General features: G+C 38.3%; 1 protein-coding gene across 6 annotated transcripts in view; it reads left to right on the top strand.

Annotated features, from left to right (window-relative positions):
- The window catches only part of SNCAIP (synuclein alpha interacting protein), a 143,685-nt gene extending 132,572 nt beyond the window's left edge, over positions 1-11,113 (top strand). For 5 of the 6 annotated variants that reach the window (XM_067464472.1, XM_067464474.1, XM_067464475.1 and 2 more), the window contains one exon: positions 10,522-11,113. In XM_067464472.1, the coding sequence (XP_067320573.1) occupies positions 10,522-10,606 (85 nt within the window). In that variant the 3' untranslated portion in view covers positions 10,607-11,113. The remainder of the gene's footprint in view (positions 1-10,521) is intronic. The other variant, XM_067464476.1, reaches the window with a different exon arrangement.
- The last annotated feature ends 6,582 nt before the right edge of the window (positions 11,114-17,695 follow it).

Here is a 17,695-nt window from a genome sequence, read left to right as displayed (position 1 = left end):
GACTTTTTATGATTATTATCCTCTCATTGTGTGTGCAGCTTATAATTGTTCACAGCTTAAACTAATGAAACGATTGATGGCAATTGTAAAAGAAAATGAATTTTTGATCTCCTAAGAGAAGTAAACAAATCCCTGTTGCAGGCCTTTGCCGATACCCAAAACTGAACTAATTTAATGGCTCCAGCAAAAGCATGCATAAAAAAGCACTAGTGCTCATAAATCCAAAAATGCATTTCAGTTCGGTTTGGCAACACGCAGTTTCTTGAATAAAAGTCAAGCACCAGATGAGGATGGAAATTAAATTTCCTCTCACAAGCAAGCCAAGTCAAACCTCACTTACACTCTGAAGAGACACAGTGCCCTAATCTCCATTTGCTCATGCCCCTTTTCTTCTACTTGTCAACTGTTGCATTACTTTTCTAATTCAAATATGGTCTTACATAGTCAAAAGTGCTTTTAGTCTTCCATGAATAAAGTTGCAATGACATATACTTCCATGAATGGAAGGTCTTCTTTTGTTTGCAGCAGGAATCAAGATCCAAAGACTGCATCTTTTTGGATGGAGGCAGATTATTTAATTTAATTTAATTTTCACTGTTTCACCCTGAACTACCTCTTATGCTGCTCCAAGCGGTCCTCAGATCATTCCCAGTAGCCTTTGTCATTCTGTAGCGATAATTTATAAATAAGGTTGTATTTAAATATTCTTTCTTTCAGAATATGAAAACTGAATGTTAGTCCGGACCAAAATGGTGCCGTTGAAATGCATGCCGGGCTATTTAGTTGTTTCTAGTGTTAACTGTCTTAATTTTGACTCTAGGATTAGATTCAGATGTAGCCACATCATCAGAATTCGTGATAGGCTTGAGGTGACAGAAGACTCTTGTCATCTATTCAAGTATAAAATTAACAGATGTGAAGTTTCCATTTGTGGTTTGATCCTAACACATAACTCAAGATCAGTGAGTTTTTCAACTCAGAGTTTGTAACAAGCCAGAATATCTTGGCTTGTATACAATGGATTCAGTGATATCCTGGATTGCACTGGTAAAACACAAACTTCCACCATGAGAAATTGCGCTTAACTCTCACACATTCAACTGATCTTCTGCTGGGGTGCCACCCAAAGACATATAATAGACAAGGAAGATGGAGGGCAGCTACTGACTTCAGGAGAACAATGCCATCTTTTTGGATGTCCAGTGGACCTTTGGAATCCTACATACATCATGGTTGCACAGTATTTTCCTTGTGCAAGCTAGTACTATCTGGGTACTTATCATATGTCAAATGGCCACCACAGTCATTTACATGTACTTGAACCTTGTAGATATATGAAGATTTTAATAGGCAATACATAACAGGGTTGCCCTACTCTTTGATGAGAGGTCATGGGAGGTGGCAACCCATTCCTTTGGAGAAGAAGGCAAGGCTTTTGGAGAAAAAGACCAAACTGTGCCACACAGCTTAGCCTGCTCCTCATAAACCGATCTTCTGGGCCCATAGGTAGTGGAGAAACTTCTGGTTCAAAGACTAAACTTCTGTACATTGAAAGAAGGCACCACATTGCTCTTTACCTCAGGCATCAAAACATGCTAGACTAGTTCTGTTATCTAACACATGTTAAAGGATGTGGGGATTTGAATCAGTCAGTGGCCCTACTCAGCCTTAATGTAGTTTACAAAAAATAGATATCCTGGAAGTAATACTAAAATCTTAGTAACATTGAAAAGCCCTGTTCGTTCTTTGTTTCCTAATTGGCTACAACTTTCTGGAGGCAAAATAATTCACATTCCTAGTGCCTTGTTAAAATGCACAATACAGTATTCCATCCCATTTGCTTAGTGCTTTGTTGCTTTCATTTTAAAAGGACAGGTCTGTTTTTATCAATGATAGTGCCAAGCAAATGTTTGCAATTATTTTAGTCATGTATTGCCAGTGAATATTTGCTTCCCACGGATTAAGTTATTGTGAAGCATGCCGTGCATTAGAGTGAAAACACGTTTATCTTGTGTGTAAAAAGCATTATAGTAACCCAATTCATAGCAATAGTTGGAGCGAGGGAAGGATTGGTCCCTATTAGGCCTATTTTATTGCTAGGAATGTAATCAAATGATAAGCAGAAGGAGATCTAATTCCGGCTGCTAGTTCCAGCTAGAGTAGACTCTTTGAATTGATGGAGCTTATATATGTGATGATCTTTCAAGTTCACATTGATTCAACATAGCTGCTCTAATCAAGCCAAGCAGCCGAATTTAGGGCAAAGACTTTTGTAGTTGCACTACAGTGGCAAATTGCTGAAGCTTTAGGAACTGTTACATCTTGCACTTATAGCCATGCCATTTTGCAAAGGTGCAAAACATATAAACAGCAGAATATTTCTTGTAGTACATATCCCCATCAAGTCCTGTATATTTGTCTTATATAGTGGCATTTATAGCAAAAAGTAAATTTTATATTAGCACAGATAGGGCAGAAGTAAATTTGATATATTTCTAAGATCTGCAGCCTAGACATTGTGCATCTGTCTCCTAGGATAGCCCAGAATCAAGACGATGTTCTGCATTTTGTTATAGATTTTTCTGGATAGAAACAGTGGGAACCCTTTAAATTATTTTTTTTAAAAAATATATTATGTAAAGTGGAGGCTGAGGCCACTATGGCAGATTGCAGTCTCTGAAGATGAGAACACATTCTGCACCCTTTCAACATTGTGTCTAAACATAGTCCTTTTGCTTTATCCTTTAAGAATTTTATGCTAGTCCTCTAATGACCAAACCTACTGTTTTTTTCACAAAGGAGAAATGGCTGCTTGCCTGTCACTTAGTGATAAGCGTTATGTACATGTTGGGTTTGATACAGCCATGCCCTTTGGGAATGAGATACTGTAGACTATATCTACACTTGACAGAACTATTTGATCATATGTTAATTGATAAGGATCCTGTGAATTCCTGGAATTTTTTAGTCCTTCGAATGCTCTGCTAGATTAAATATACTCCCCTGAACCACACCATTCACTAAACTACAAATACCAGGGTTCCATAGGAGCTAGTCTGTTTGGAGTTGTATCAAATTGCCATAATTGTGCATTGTTTGCACATTGTCAGTTAAGGGGTCTTTTGGAAAAAGATAGGGAAGTCTTTTTTTTTTTTTGCTTTGAGTCCCCCAGGGGTGAGAAAAGCGATATAGAAATACTGTAAATAATAGGGAAGTGATTTCTTCCAATTCCCCTGTGCAGCTCCTTCTGTCCATTCCAAAACTATTGTGGATAGTCAAGGGCCACCATGGAAAGTAGTGCTGAGGGTGAAAAAAATAGGAGGCATTGAAAAAAATTACTTCCTTCTGGTTCCTGCAAGTCGTGTATCCGGTGAGCAGAACTATAGCCCAGGGATGGTCAGTCTAGATTTTCCCACTACCAAAGGATGTCAGGATAAAACAATCAATTTATTTTATCACAGTGTTGGGACATGTGGGTATTCCTCTCTCATTATGGGAAATTGCCCAACATTCTGAAGAAAGTTAAGGCACTTCCACAAATCCAAATGGTGTTTTGGAAAGCTACACAGCTTTCCAAGAAAAGCTATAAAGCCTTCCTAAAAGATGGGGGTGGGGGACACAAAGAATGCTACACAGCTTTAAACATTGCACAAGAAAACAAGAACAGCACCTAAACTCTCAAAACAGTACATTGTTCATAGAACAGACAAAGTACATACACAAAGAGTCAGATAATATATTAATATGTAAGTTTTTGCGCAGTTTTCATAGGGGCATATATGAAAAAAAACAAGGTTTTTTTTCTTGGAAAGCTGTGCAGTTTCTTAAATTGCCCAGTCCTCAATGTGAGCAGGTTTTGTTATGCTGAGAACAAAAAAACTTCCTACAAGATTGGAAAGAGCTATTTTTTAGAAATATTTCTTCCCACAGTTTTCCCAGAGGATAAGGAACTCCACATTTTGAGATCAATTGGATATTGTTGAATAGGCTTGCACATTCAACCCTTTTTATTGCCCTACCCCTTAGCTTTGTCTAAGGCGCATCGCATGTGTCAAACACAAGGTTCACAGGCCAAATACAGTCCACCATGTCATTTTACGTGCCCCCCTCCCCCCCAGATGCTGGACTACAACTTCTGTATTCTTCATTATTAGACATCAAGATTAGAATTTATGGGAGTTGTAATAAAGTAACATCAGGAAGGCTGCAGTTTGTTTTGTTTATTTACAGTATTTATTTACAGCATTTATATTCAACCCTTCTCACCCTACAGAGGACTCAGGGCCGATTACAATGTATATATACATGGCAAACATTCAATGCCATAGACATACAATTTATATAGATAGGCACAGAGACAATTTAACATTCCAGCTTTCCGGCTTCATGAGGGTATGCTCGATTCCGGCCACAGGGGGAGCTGTCACTTCACCATCCACTTGTGATACTGGGTCCTTCATGGAGCACTTTCTCATTCTTACTCACGCTGCTGGGAGGTTTTATGATCTCGTAAATTAGCCTCCCCACATAAAGCGGTACCTAAATTTCCAACTTGACAGATGCAACTGTATTTCAGGCTGCATACATCAACAGCAAGCTAGACTATTAATGATCAGGTGCTCACTCCAACCTGGGCTGGCTTTGAACTCATGACCTCTTGGTCAGTAGTGATTTAATTCAGCTGGCTACTAACTACCTTTTCCACAGCCCGGTTTAGTCAGGATAGTGGAGTTTGAACTTACATGCAAGGCTTGTGGTTATGATGTTTGACTTTAAAATGTCCTTTAGCCACAAGTGGTGTTGGGTTGCAGTTCACATTATCCCTAGTAGTCATGGTGATAATTAAAAGTGATGAGTGTTATTCAGTAACATGTGTTTACCCAAATCGAGTAAAAACTAAAGAGCTGACCCTCTATATCCACGGACTCTCTGCTCATGGATTCAATGGCCCTTTGAAGGCAACCTTAAGGCTGAGGTAGCCCTCAATGAAAATGAGTTTGACGCCACTGGTCTAAGGAAACCAAAACTAAGTCACTTCTTACTTTTGTCTGAATTCACTGGAAAGACTTGTGCTTTTTTGAATGCATAAAACGTTTAACTTAGTTACTATGATCACAAATGTGCAAATGTTATTAAATAACTGGTATGGAATACCAGTGTTATGCGAGTTCACTGATATGGGTTGGAACTGCAGCATGTGAAATATTTGCCAAGCAGAACAAAAAACAGATTTAACCAGAGCAAGCTGGTTATTGGGCAAGCTTAGGTCACCATGATGAGTCAGCAACTGTAATACCGCAATTTTTCTTAAGTATAGGATTGGCAATATGTCTAGTAATTATGAAGTATTTTGTTGACAAGAAATAGTTTTCTGTTAATACGTGCTTCGGATTGAACACCGCAATGAATAAGAGGTTTCAAATTACTCCAATGCTTCTGCATTTGATATAGAACTGAACAAAGTGTCACAGTTTTCTTCTAGTTTGCCAAGCTCCATTCTGAAACTGAACAAATTAGCCTTTTTCAGATATAACAACCTATCTCTGCATTCTTATTCTCAGCTGTGTTATATCTAGACAAGACATTTCTCAGTTTGTTTGAGCTGGATCTTTTGGACTCTAATAGACTCTCTAATGGCTCTCTCAAACAATAATAAACGCACAAATGTGTATAATAAATACATTGCTTGTTTATCTTACAAGCACTGTTGGACTTCTCTGTAGCAGTAAACATTATTTGTTTATCTAATAAACACAGTTGAGCATCATTGTAGTAACTCAGGGAATTGAACTATTTCATACTAGTCTTCGAAGGCTTCTAGTAACATAGGGCTTTCATGGGGCATAATTACAGACCAATGCTCCCATGATGTAAAATGTGACAACCTTATCTTTGCCCATAAACCTGGTTATCATAAGTGTAAATTCTTCATAATTACATTTGGAACAGACAATATATGGGGAGTTTTGTCTATCAAAAATAACCATCAGAGTAGGACATGAGAATCAGGACCACAGTGCATGGAGTCCCTGGTGGCGTAATGGGTTAAATCCTTGTGCCAGCAGACTTGAAGACCAACAAGTCAGAGGTTCAAATCCAGCGAGAATGCAGATGAGCTCCCTCTGTCAGCTCCAGCTCCCCATATGGGGACATGAGCTCCAGCTCCCCATGCAGGGACATAATAATAATAATAATAATAATAATAATAATAATAATAATAATAATAATAATACTTTACTTATATCCCATCTCCATCTCCCCTAGGGGACTCGGGGTGGCTGATATAAGGCCAAGCCCAACAGTTATAGTAAAGCAAAAGAATACAATATAAAATCATAAATTAATACAACAAACAGAATACAATAAAATCAAAGAAAATAATATAAAATAAACACAAGGTAAAATGTAAATGACAAAACAATAACCAAGTGGGCAGGGCAAAATACAACAAATAGGATTTTTAAAACTCTGGGTGAGATGGATGAGTAGGGTGATATATCTGGTGAAAGGTTCGGATGGGGCAAACAATGAGATTTAGTTCACTGAAGGGTGAGATAAAGTGCATCTAAAGACATTATGTGCTGAGTTGGTCAAGGTGAGGGACTTTTTTAATCCTCGAAGGCACGTCCTCCCACAAGAATGGTAAAACATCAAAAAAAATCCAGGTGTCCCCTGGGCAAAGTCCTTGCAGACAGCCAATTCTCTCACACAAGAAGCGACTTGCAGATTCTCAAATCACTCCTGACATGAAAAAATGTGCATGGAAAAAATTGTTTTAGCTATCTGCACTTCTAAATATCATGCTTCAGTTTAAAAAATCCCCACACAAACACTCATACACTATTATTTGCAAAAGGAAGAAAGCTGCCATTTGTGCTGTGTTTAAAAGAAAAAGCAGACACGTTAAATGCAGTCATGCATTTTATATATCATCTGTCTTGGCCCTGATCTGCTTGTTTTTAGAGGAATGTAGGTGACTGTACTGCATTACTGGCATAATTTCCATTAAAAGAAGGCAGAATAATCATTGACCTTCACTAGTATGCACGCCATCCATTTATTTGCTAGACTAGGAAATCTTCGTGCCATAAAAAGGGTTGTTGCATCTCTTGGCCTCTGTAGGTTGGATGCTGTGATTCAATTAATCTTTCTGAAGCATTAAGAAATACAAGGGAAAATAGCTTAAACTCATTTTGAACTAAATAGCTCCTTTTGTTACTACTAGGAACAGAGAAGGAGGAAGGAAACTGCTATCTATACCCAGCACATGCAAAATGTAGAGATGGAAAGAATAGTGGAAATGGGGTGTTTTTTTTTAATGGTTAAATAGCATTTTCCTTGAGTGTTGAGAAACCTTGTCAAGGAGAAACCTAGACAGATGAAAATGTTTGGATTTGGGGACTTGTTCTGTGCAGAAATAGCATATTGTTCTTTCCTACAGGAAACAGCATTTTCCATGCAGTAAATAATAGCAGCATTCTACATGGGCTTCTTAGTTACATATAAGTAACTCAGTTATGTCTCCTGGCCTGACACTCACGTAACTTACTTTACTGGGCATCAGCCACACTGAGACTGCGTCTACATTGTGGAGTTAATGGGGTTTGACACCAGTTTAAGTGCCATGGCTGAGTGCTACGGAATCTTGGAATTTGTAGTTTGGTAAGCCAAACACATTCTAGCAGAGAAGGCTAATGACTTTGTAAACTACCATGAGATAGATTTGGGGCAGCAATGACAATTTTGGCAATAGTGCCATGATTGTGACTGCATAAGGATTATGAATATGACTCCATTACAAACGCACCGCCCCAGGCTTTGTATCAATGAGATACTAATGCCAGCCAATACTTTCCGCACAGAAAATGCTGTCTCTTACACAAAACAATCTTATGTGAATTTTTCAAAGAATAAATACCAAATTGTGAGTAGTTACTTTAAAACTGCACAATTTTGTAGATTTTTTCCACAGCAGAAATGAAAATTACTAAAATTATTCATTGCTTCCTTTAAGATAGTGGTTCTCAACCTGTGGGTCCCCAGATGTTTTTGCCTTCAACTCCCAGACATCCTAACAGCTGGTAAACTGACTGGGATTTCTGGAGTTGTAGGCCAAAACACCTGGGGACCCACAGGTTGAGAACCACTGTTTTAAGAAGAAAAATAGATAATTATTTTTATAGTTGTGTTACATAGATAGAGTCAAAGGACAGGAAAGATATTTTTGAATTATAATTGCACAAGTGTTATAGTCCAATCCAATAACTTTTCCAGTTCTTGGGTGCTGTAGCTATATCCATCTGTACCTGCCAAAGCCCAACTATCTCCATTTCTCTGAGTGGTATGCAGGATGCAGACAAAGGTGGGTGCCCTTTAATAGTATGAGTAGACATGCTCCTGATCACTGAGAGCAATGAAAAATGTCTGCTCTCTTACTTTGGCTGACTGCTGCTACGGAAAACAATTTCCTGTTTACACTGACTTCGAAGAACAAAACAAGTGCCATATGTAAGCCCATATATAGCCCCAACCTAATCCTGTTTTCTGTTTAATGCACAGAGCATTTAGCAGAACTACTATCTAAAAAAAAGGAAGAAATACACAAACTGCATCTGGCATTCTTTTATCTTATCTATTTCCATTTAATTGGACAGGATGAGCAGTTCATTGGGGGTGGATGGAATTGCTGGAGGTTGTGTGGTATTGCCATGTTTCCAGTCTATCAGTCTTTTGCTTTCTTATGAAGCAGTACACAAATAAGCACATGTTGCAGGCCATCTGCTCTGATGCAGAGTGGATCAGACAGGCTTTCTATCCAAATTTTACAGTCATTCCATGGTCTTAATTTGTAAAATATATCATGAAAGAACCACTAATGCTGTACTGATAATGGAGTTCAAGCAAAGTTGAAATATTTTATTTTATTCCATTTATGGAAATAAATATTTATTCAGTTCCAAATTATTTCTAGCTATGCATGATAGCCATAAATGAAAGTCTGCATTTTAATAATGTTATTTATATACTGTGGATTATAATATGGAAACTATATACACAGTTTTTTGCAATTAGTGTTTGCATAATATATTATGAAAAAAATACATTACTAACATTTTGATTGTATTATATATGCATAATAACAACATGCATCAATTCAATATTATTTTAATCACGCAATTGCTGTTCGATTAGTTTTATGTCTTGATAACTTTGCATTGTACAAATTGTATAAATTTTACTGATAGCGAACAACAGAGAAGAAATTTGTTCCTTTTTCTCTTCTGTTCAAATTTTAATGTAAACTTCCCTTATTCACAGTGAACTGAAATATAATTATACAATGGTATCCACACTTTTTCCAGATTTCAGAAGCTGTTCAACAGTCAACAGTGCATTCGGAGCTGCATATAATAGGATAAAGTATGGGGGGGAGGGGAACCCTGATACATTGAATTATATTTAGGAAGATTGTCTGTAAAATAGGTAGATGATACAACATTGATTCCAAATACATCTATTAGTGAAATACACACAAAATGGGAATGAATTAAAAACTTATGGTCAAAATAATTTTGATTTTATTGGATATTTTGAGTTTTAAAATGCTTGTGACAGAAAAGGTGGACAGATAAGATGTAAAAACAGTTTTAATTGGCTGTGTAAATATCAGAGAGGGGGGGTTGCAAGTTTTCTCTATCTTGTATGCTAGGTGTTGAATTATAATATGTATCAAGGTATAAGTGACTGTTAATGTTGTTATTCTATGGCACACGCATCAAACACAGCCTGCCATATCATTTTATGTGGCATTCAGTGCCAGGGCAACACAGTTATATTTTAACAGTCTTAAAATTACAAATGGCCCTTTGAAGGCAACCATGAGGCTGATGTGGCCTCATGTGAGTTTGACACCCCTGCTCCTCCAACAGTGTCCTCCTGGTAGCATAAATGTACATATATCTTCTGGATGAAGCACAGGATGTATTCCCTATCCTTTTGAGGTTTGGTCAAAACTTCTGCTGGCAAGTGTCAAGACCCAGGAAAGGGAAGGGGGTCACAATTAAGACAAGGAAGAGGTGGACAATCTGGGCTGTGAAGTGAAGAGAATGACTGGTGAAGTCCATCTGTGAGTGTACCTTCATTTTTTTCCCATCCAAGCCATGACCAGCTGCTTCCTTGTCGCATAGATTGGCCTCCTTCTCTATACTCCCCACTTAAAATGAGGTGGAGGAGCCCCTTTCAGGACCTGGGAGCTGTTAGAGTAGGAAGAAAACAGGCATCTCAATCCTTATTTGTGAACTGTAAGCAAAAGTTGGGCAATTTTAATCAGCTTGGAGGGAGTTGGGAGTCCCACAATCTCTGAAGGACTACATTGCCCCTGCCTGCTTTGAACAATTATGCCAGTTTAAAGTCCATAAGTCCTTAGAGGAGATTAGACCAGGCCAATTTTTGAATACAGTGATCTTTGAGTTATGAGGCAAAATAAGTCACTGTGCATCTTGTTTTTGTTTTCCTTGCCAGGCATAACACCACCAAGAGAAAACTTCAGCAATCTTACAGCAGAAGTTGTTTTGAAGAACCAGAGCTGCAAGAATTCTTCCTTTGACTCACATCTCATGGGGTTTCACAGTCTTCCTCCAAACATGGCCTGAAATCTTCTCACTTGAAAACTTAACTTTCACCAGCAGAATAGCAGACTCTTTGGATGCCTTACATTTATAGTAACTAGACCATATACTAAAATTCATATGTGTCTATGCCAATGCTTTGTAAAGAGTTATTATTTTAAGGCAAGAGTGAGCAAAAGCCATGATTTGGAAACAAAATAATGCAAGGAGCCTCCAGAACATTCATCTGACCACCATTTTGTACACTACTTGTTGCATGGATATAATGTAACATGTCTTGTATCTTCCTTTCTACGAACCCAGTTGTGTCTGTTAAATATAATTTGAGAAATGATCTAATAAGGTCTTTGTATGCCCAGATTCTCACTGAGCCTGAGACAAGGGCTCCCCTCTCCCTCTTGATCAACCATGTTTTACTTCTATTTTTGATTTTTTGTATAAAAGAAAATAAACTATGTGTTAACCAAAACACAGTATAAACATAACCAGATTTATCTTCTCTTTCATTTGTTTCTGTGATACATTCTGGCCAATTTCATTTGTAATATTGTGATTCACAGCTGGAAGATGCAACTTAAGGGGTCCGCTGCCTAAAACTAAAACATTTATCCATAATGATGTTTGGGATTTTGATCCTAAAATAATAGAAAATTTATATACATTAATTTAAGCAACATTTGCCCTGACTATATTTATTGACACATATGATGATTTTCAAAGTTGTTTTCTCAATAGGTATGAAGTTATCTTTTTTTTCATGTCAGGTTCGACTTAAGAAACTGCAAGTAGCTTCTGCTGTAAGAGAACTGGTCATCTGCAAGGACTTTGCCCAGGGGACACCTGGATATTTTTGATGTTTTACCATCCTTGTGGGAGGCTTCTCTCATGTTCCCACATAGGAAGCTGGAGCTGACAAAGGGAGCTCATCCACACTCTCCCCAGAGTCAAACCTGTGACCTGTCAGTCTTCAGTCCTGCCAGCACAAGGGTTTAACCCATTATGCCACCTGGGGCTCCTATGAAATTATCTGATAGATCAGAACATAGTTCACTATTAGAATCCCTCAATGCACTACTCCTTACTTTTATAGGTCATTGATAACTTCATGTTCCAGAGTTCTCACATCACTGAACTAAAATCCCAAAGGCAATACTGTATCAGAAACCTAAAAACCCAAAGACAATTCTGAAACAAGGCTGCAGACCTAAAAAGCCAAATGCAATACTATATCCACAGTCTTGGTTGGCTTAACAGGAACAGGCCAGCCTAGAAGTCGATAGGCAGCTGTGACAAACAGGGGCTGCAACATAATGAAAAAAACACACAGCATTCATAAGTCTTCAAATTCATTTACTGACAACTCCAAGTAGGATGTGTTAAGATGGGAACTTTACAGTAAAGGTGGGAATTGTGCAGTCTTTGGGTAATCCAGTGCAACTCTAAACAGATTTCAGAGGGAAAACTTTGAGATATTTCCACAGATCCCTCCAAAACAGCAAATAAATAAACAAATAAAATGTACAATTGGCCAAGAGCACTCCATATCAAAAGGAAAGATGAAAGCTTAGTGTCATGGGACAATATTTATAGTTTGGTTTATTTATTTGAGGAATATTCAGTTTTCTCACAAACACTAGGAATGAAGGTGGCTAAGAACAAGCTTAACTGAAAACAAAGCTAACACAAAGTATTTTAATAAGCACTAATATATTTTAATATTAATAAAAACAATGACTCAAATTCAATTTTAAAATACTGTTTAAAAAATGCAGACCCGGTAATTATAAACTTCTTCCTCAGCCGCCACTTTATTGGCACCTGAATAAAAAGGTCTAGCCTGCCAACAGAACAACAGTAGGAAGGGGAACAACACTGTGGAAGCCAAAATGGACATTCCCTGCATAGGTTACATCAGAGCCAAGTTTGAAAGTAACTGAAGCCACAGAAGCACTGCAGGTAGCAATACCAAGCTTCAGAAATAAATGGGTACTATAATTATACAGTACTATCACTACAGTAACTCAAATACTATTAAAATAGAGAATAAAACCAGTGGCCAAGAACCTATATCATGCTTCCATAGTGTAAATCTACTCTTACCTTGCACTACACCAGCCATCTACTGAAATTAGACATTACGTAAACAAAAATACCATATATCTATCAACATGTCATGCCTGCTTATTGTCCTAATATGCAACAGGGAATGCATGATGGCTCTTTTTGCAATACCAGTTTTTTAATACATTAAAGGCACTGATAAATGCATTATCCAACTACACACAAATGGCAAACAGTTTCATTTTGATAACTCCATGTAGATAACTATGAACAGAATGTACATGTCATTCAATGCAAAAAGGTACATCCACATGCAGAAGGAAACTTTAACATGTATGTAATCAGCATAATTCCATCCCATGAAATCAATGTATGTTCTAATCATGGTATGTAGATGGATTTTTTTTAGATATACTGAACAATTCTAGTTGAAGTGTTTGTAGTAAGGTTAAACATGAGGATGAGGGATGCATGTACCCCATCATTTTCATTATTGCTCTCAAATGGAAAATATGAGAAGAGAAGGTGTAAACCAGAGAGGATGTGAAGCAGAACTCTGAAAAATTAGAGGTCGAAGTCAAATGAAATAAGTCCATGTGCATTAGAGACTTTTTCCTTCAGATGGCACCAAATTGGGAGGGACTGTTAATACTCCAGAGTAGGGGTTCTCAAACTGCTCCATGGAGCCCTCGGTGCTCTGCTAGTGATAGTGAGGGGCTCCGCAGCACCATGCTGCTTCCCACCCCCTCCTCTTTCCTTCTCCTCCTCCTCTTGAGAAATGCAAGGAAATTAATGTTTAGCACAGCCAAAACAGAAACAGCAGCATCCTCCTGGGGCACAGACACCCCCCCCCCCCCTATATGACTGATGGTCGAAAGGCTTTCTGCTATTACTACTACTACGACTATTACAAAGGTTGGATGGTCCACTGTTGGGGGAGTTGGATGGCCCCTGGACTCTTCTATTGAAATACAGTTAGGTTTATGTTGGTTAAAATTGTTCTTCATTTTAAATATTGTATTGTCTCTCCTTCCTTCCTTCCTTCCTTCCTTCCTTCCTTCCTTCCTTCCTTCCTTCCTTTTTTTGCACTACAAATGAGTTATGTGCAGCAATTTGTTCATTTTTTTCCAGTTAACACAAACACTTCATCAATCTGCCACTGGCCCGACCCATCTGTCAAATTTGCATCTGTCAAATGCAATGTGGCCTCTGTGTCCAAAGGTTTGCACATTCCTGAGAGAGAGAGAGAGAGAGAATTTCTCTTAGGAGAAATTCCACTACAACATCCATCTACACCATCCATCTACCATCCACAATAAATGTTTCCTTCAAAAAGGGCTCCGTGACTGAAAAAAGTTTGAGAACCCCTGCTCCAGAAGACAAAATGTGAATCCAAAATGATATTCACAGATTAGACAGGTGAAGCAAAACTAACAACATGAATTTCAACAGGGAGAAATATATGGTACTACACTTCAGCATTAAAAATGAAATGCATAAATGTAGGATGTGTGACATCCAGCCTGAAAACTACATGTGAATGGGATCTAGGAGTCTTAGTAGGCCAGAAGCTGAACAAGTCATGTGGCAGCTAAAAAAGGCTATGCTGCATAGTGTGGAGATTGAGGAAAGTCGTAGGACCTTATCACATTGCCTAATGGATTCACCACATCGTGGCAAATCCATGGGGTCTCATCAGGGAACATGAGGAACCTGTTGCCCCACACCCCGCATTACCCAACTTACCTGGAACCCCATGCCACTGAGGGAAGCATCCACCACCCGGCTTCCCACCATTGTTCCAAAGGCAATACAGAAAGTGTCCCATGTTTTCGCAGTGGCAAACAAGCAACAAAATATATGATCACAACCAAAAAACTTTTTCCAAAAAATATATATAACTCTGCAAGATCAAAAAGATATTAAGACCAACAAATCTAAATGCAGGAAAACTCAAAGGAACTCAACTGTATGTTTCAATGCCAAAAAAGATAAAGGAGTGCTAAAGGGGGATAAAACATTTGCAGAAATGCTGCATTCATTCCTTGTTCTCACTTTCAGTGAAAAAGTAAAGTGCAAACCTGCATCAGAACTAGACAAAAAATTAATTTAAAAGCATTCAATTAACCAACGTGTTTAGAAAAGTATTTTTTGTACTTTAAGTTCCAGAATATCCCAACCAGCATGAGCAGCAGTCATGTATACTGTGAATATCTTGGAGGAATAATCCAAAAGTAACGTTTCCAAGCTTTGATAGAAAAGACAGTGTAACAAGTAGGGGGTTTTTTTATTTTAAAAAAGTCTGAAAGCCAGGCAGAAAGGACCCATGCTGGGCCTCCCATCTGTCATATGTGCTTGAAAAATAAAACATCAGACACATGCTTTCTAGTTATCTGGGTGTTGAAAGATATTGTCAGAATAACAAAGTAAACATCTCCAAGTCCATGTAGTAGACAAATTGAAGATTTGTGCTTTAGTGAGTGTGAAATAAGTGAACAAAAATTTGAATGAATGTGACTGTAATATGTTTTATGAAAGACAAGTGAACAGGCAATTTTGAACTGTACGTGAATGTTAAAACTGTTTACCCTTCAACAGTTATTCTACTGTAACGACATTCTGCAAACCTGACAAGTCTGAAATTTTATCTGCAGAGAGCTCTGAAGAAGAGACATGGAAGACTGTGCACAGAAAAGTCTACTTTTAAAGTTTATTTTATATCCAGAACAATAGCAATATTGTAAAATATTTTGGCCATAGTCTGTACACATTCAGAAGACCTACAACCAACTGGGTGACCTTGGGCAAGTCGCAGGGTATACTTTGGAATTAATACGGTTTGACACCACTTTAACTGCCATGGCTCAATGCTTTGGAATCGTAGGAGCTGTAGTTTGGTGAGGCACCAACACCCTTGGACACAGATGCTAAAGACTTGAAAAACTACAGCTCCCCTGATTCCATAGCATTGAACCAAGGCAGTTAAGGTGGTGTGAAACTGCATTAATTCCAAAGCATAGACCCAATCTCTCGCAACTTCAAAGGAAGGCAATAGCAAACCGCTTCTCAACAAATCATGCCAAGAGACCCCTATGATTGGTTCTCATTAGGGTTGCCATCATAGATTGGAAACAACTTGAAGGCATGCAACCCAAACACAATTCATCTATCAAGCATCTACACCTTTGACATGGACTATAACAGTTATTGTTTTAAGAGATTGTAGGGTCTCAGAGTTTAATATTTTAGTAGTATCACAATATTAATACAGGATAAAGGTGTTCTCAGATGTAAGGTAAAGGTAAATGTTTCCCCTGACATTAAGTCTAGTCGTGTCCGACTGGGGAGTAGTGCTCATCTCCACTTCTAAGATGAAGAGTCGGTGTTGTCCATAGATACCTCCATGGTCATGTAGCCGGCATGACTGCATAGAGCGCTGTTACCTTCCCACAGAAGTGGTACCTATTGTGTTGGAGCATGTAAAAATCAGTTGGTGAGTGTGTAACTGAAAATCCAAAGCATGAAGTAGATTGGTTAGTCCATGCCTGATGGGCTAGCTGAGCCTGGGAGATTTGGCAACAGTTGCATATTTAGGCTCTTAACTGTACAGGAGCTTACACAGAGACAGTTTTTGCTTCTGAGCTGCTGAAAGAAGGTCTACCGTATGGACACCTAAGGACTATTTGAAGGACATTGTGTGAGTCAATACAATTGTTCACATGACTGTATATATGTTGCTCTGCATTTTTAGGAGTAAACTTTCTGTTCTTTACTGATTATCTGTGTGGCATATCTTTTATCTGGCAAGACAGTGTGTGGCCTGGTAAAAGCATGAACTACGCATGAGTTTCATTCTGCTATATATTGATATACTAACATTTCCATCTTTTCCAAACTGCTGTTGGCAGAAGCTGGGTCTAACAGCGGGAGCTCACCCCACTCCCCAGATTCGAACCACCAACCTTTTGGTCAGCAAGTTCAAAAGCTCAGTGGTTTAACCCATTGCACTACCAGGGTGCCCTTCTCAGATGTAAAATATAAAAATACAGTATCACATCACAACACTGCTTCTTTCTGGAATATCCTTCTACAACATTGGCCAACACACATTTTGGTGCCTCAAATGTTAGACTGATTTCTCGATATATTTGACCTGTGCATTCCAAAAAATGGCGCCAGTTTTCCCCTGCTGGCTCTAGGTTTTGAGATACATAACATATACGATCTACCAGTCACCATCTGCTCACCCATAAAAAATCAAATCACAATAACTATCTAAGAAACTAGAGCTCATGCAGTCTATCCAATGCATTTTTCTGAATCAGTGCCCAAAATAGCCCCAGGAACAGGCCTTAAAACCAATACATCAAGAATTGCTTTTTGTTAGGCTGTGTTACCATTCACATACTAATATTTCTTATACCTGAGCAGCATATTGGAAACATTTTTGCACTTTCAGAAGGCATCCTAATACCTTGTGTGTATCTTTTCAACTGGGAAAGGCTGCATCTAGAGCCAAAGGGTCTTGATGCTGCAACACGCTAGGCTACTTGCCTTTATTTATTGCCATTCATACCCTCTAGCCATCCCCCACTTTAATTACATTTCTAGGAGTTGTCCTCATGTGAACAGGAAAACAACTCCAAATAAATGTAAATGCCTGACTTCCAAATTACTCACTTAGATCCAATTTATACATTACTTGAAAGACATGGGCAGCCAATACATTTTTCTTTTTTATGCTAAAGCAAGAGCTCAGGGGCAAGCACATGGAAACCAATGTAAATTCGAATCTTAGCAAGAAGACACTGGGAATTTGACCCTTTCTCCTCTGTTGTAATTTCACTCTGGATGAGTCCCTCTCCCTCTCTTCTTCCAGCAATTTACACTGACAGAAATGGATTCATTTTAATGCCGCTGCAAAAAAAAAAAAAAATCACAACATCCTAACATTTCAAATGGATTTTACCTATACAAATGGATTTTACCTATAGGGTTAAAGGAAA

This window comes from Anolis sagrei, chromosome 2 (genome assembly GCF_037176765.1).
Source record: "Anolis sagrei isolate rAnoSag1 chromosome 2, rAnoSag1.mat, whole genome shotgun sequence".
NCBI classification, from domain to species: domain Eukaryota; kingdom Metazoa; phylum Chordata; class Lepidosauria; order Squamata; family Dactyloidae; genus Anolis; species Anolis sagrei.
This window is presented reverse-complemented; position numbering and strand designations above follow the sequence as displayed.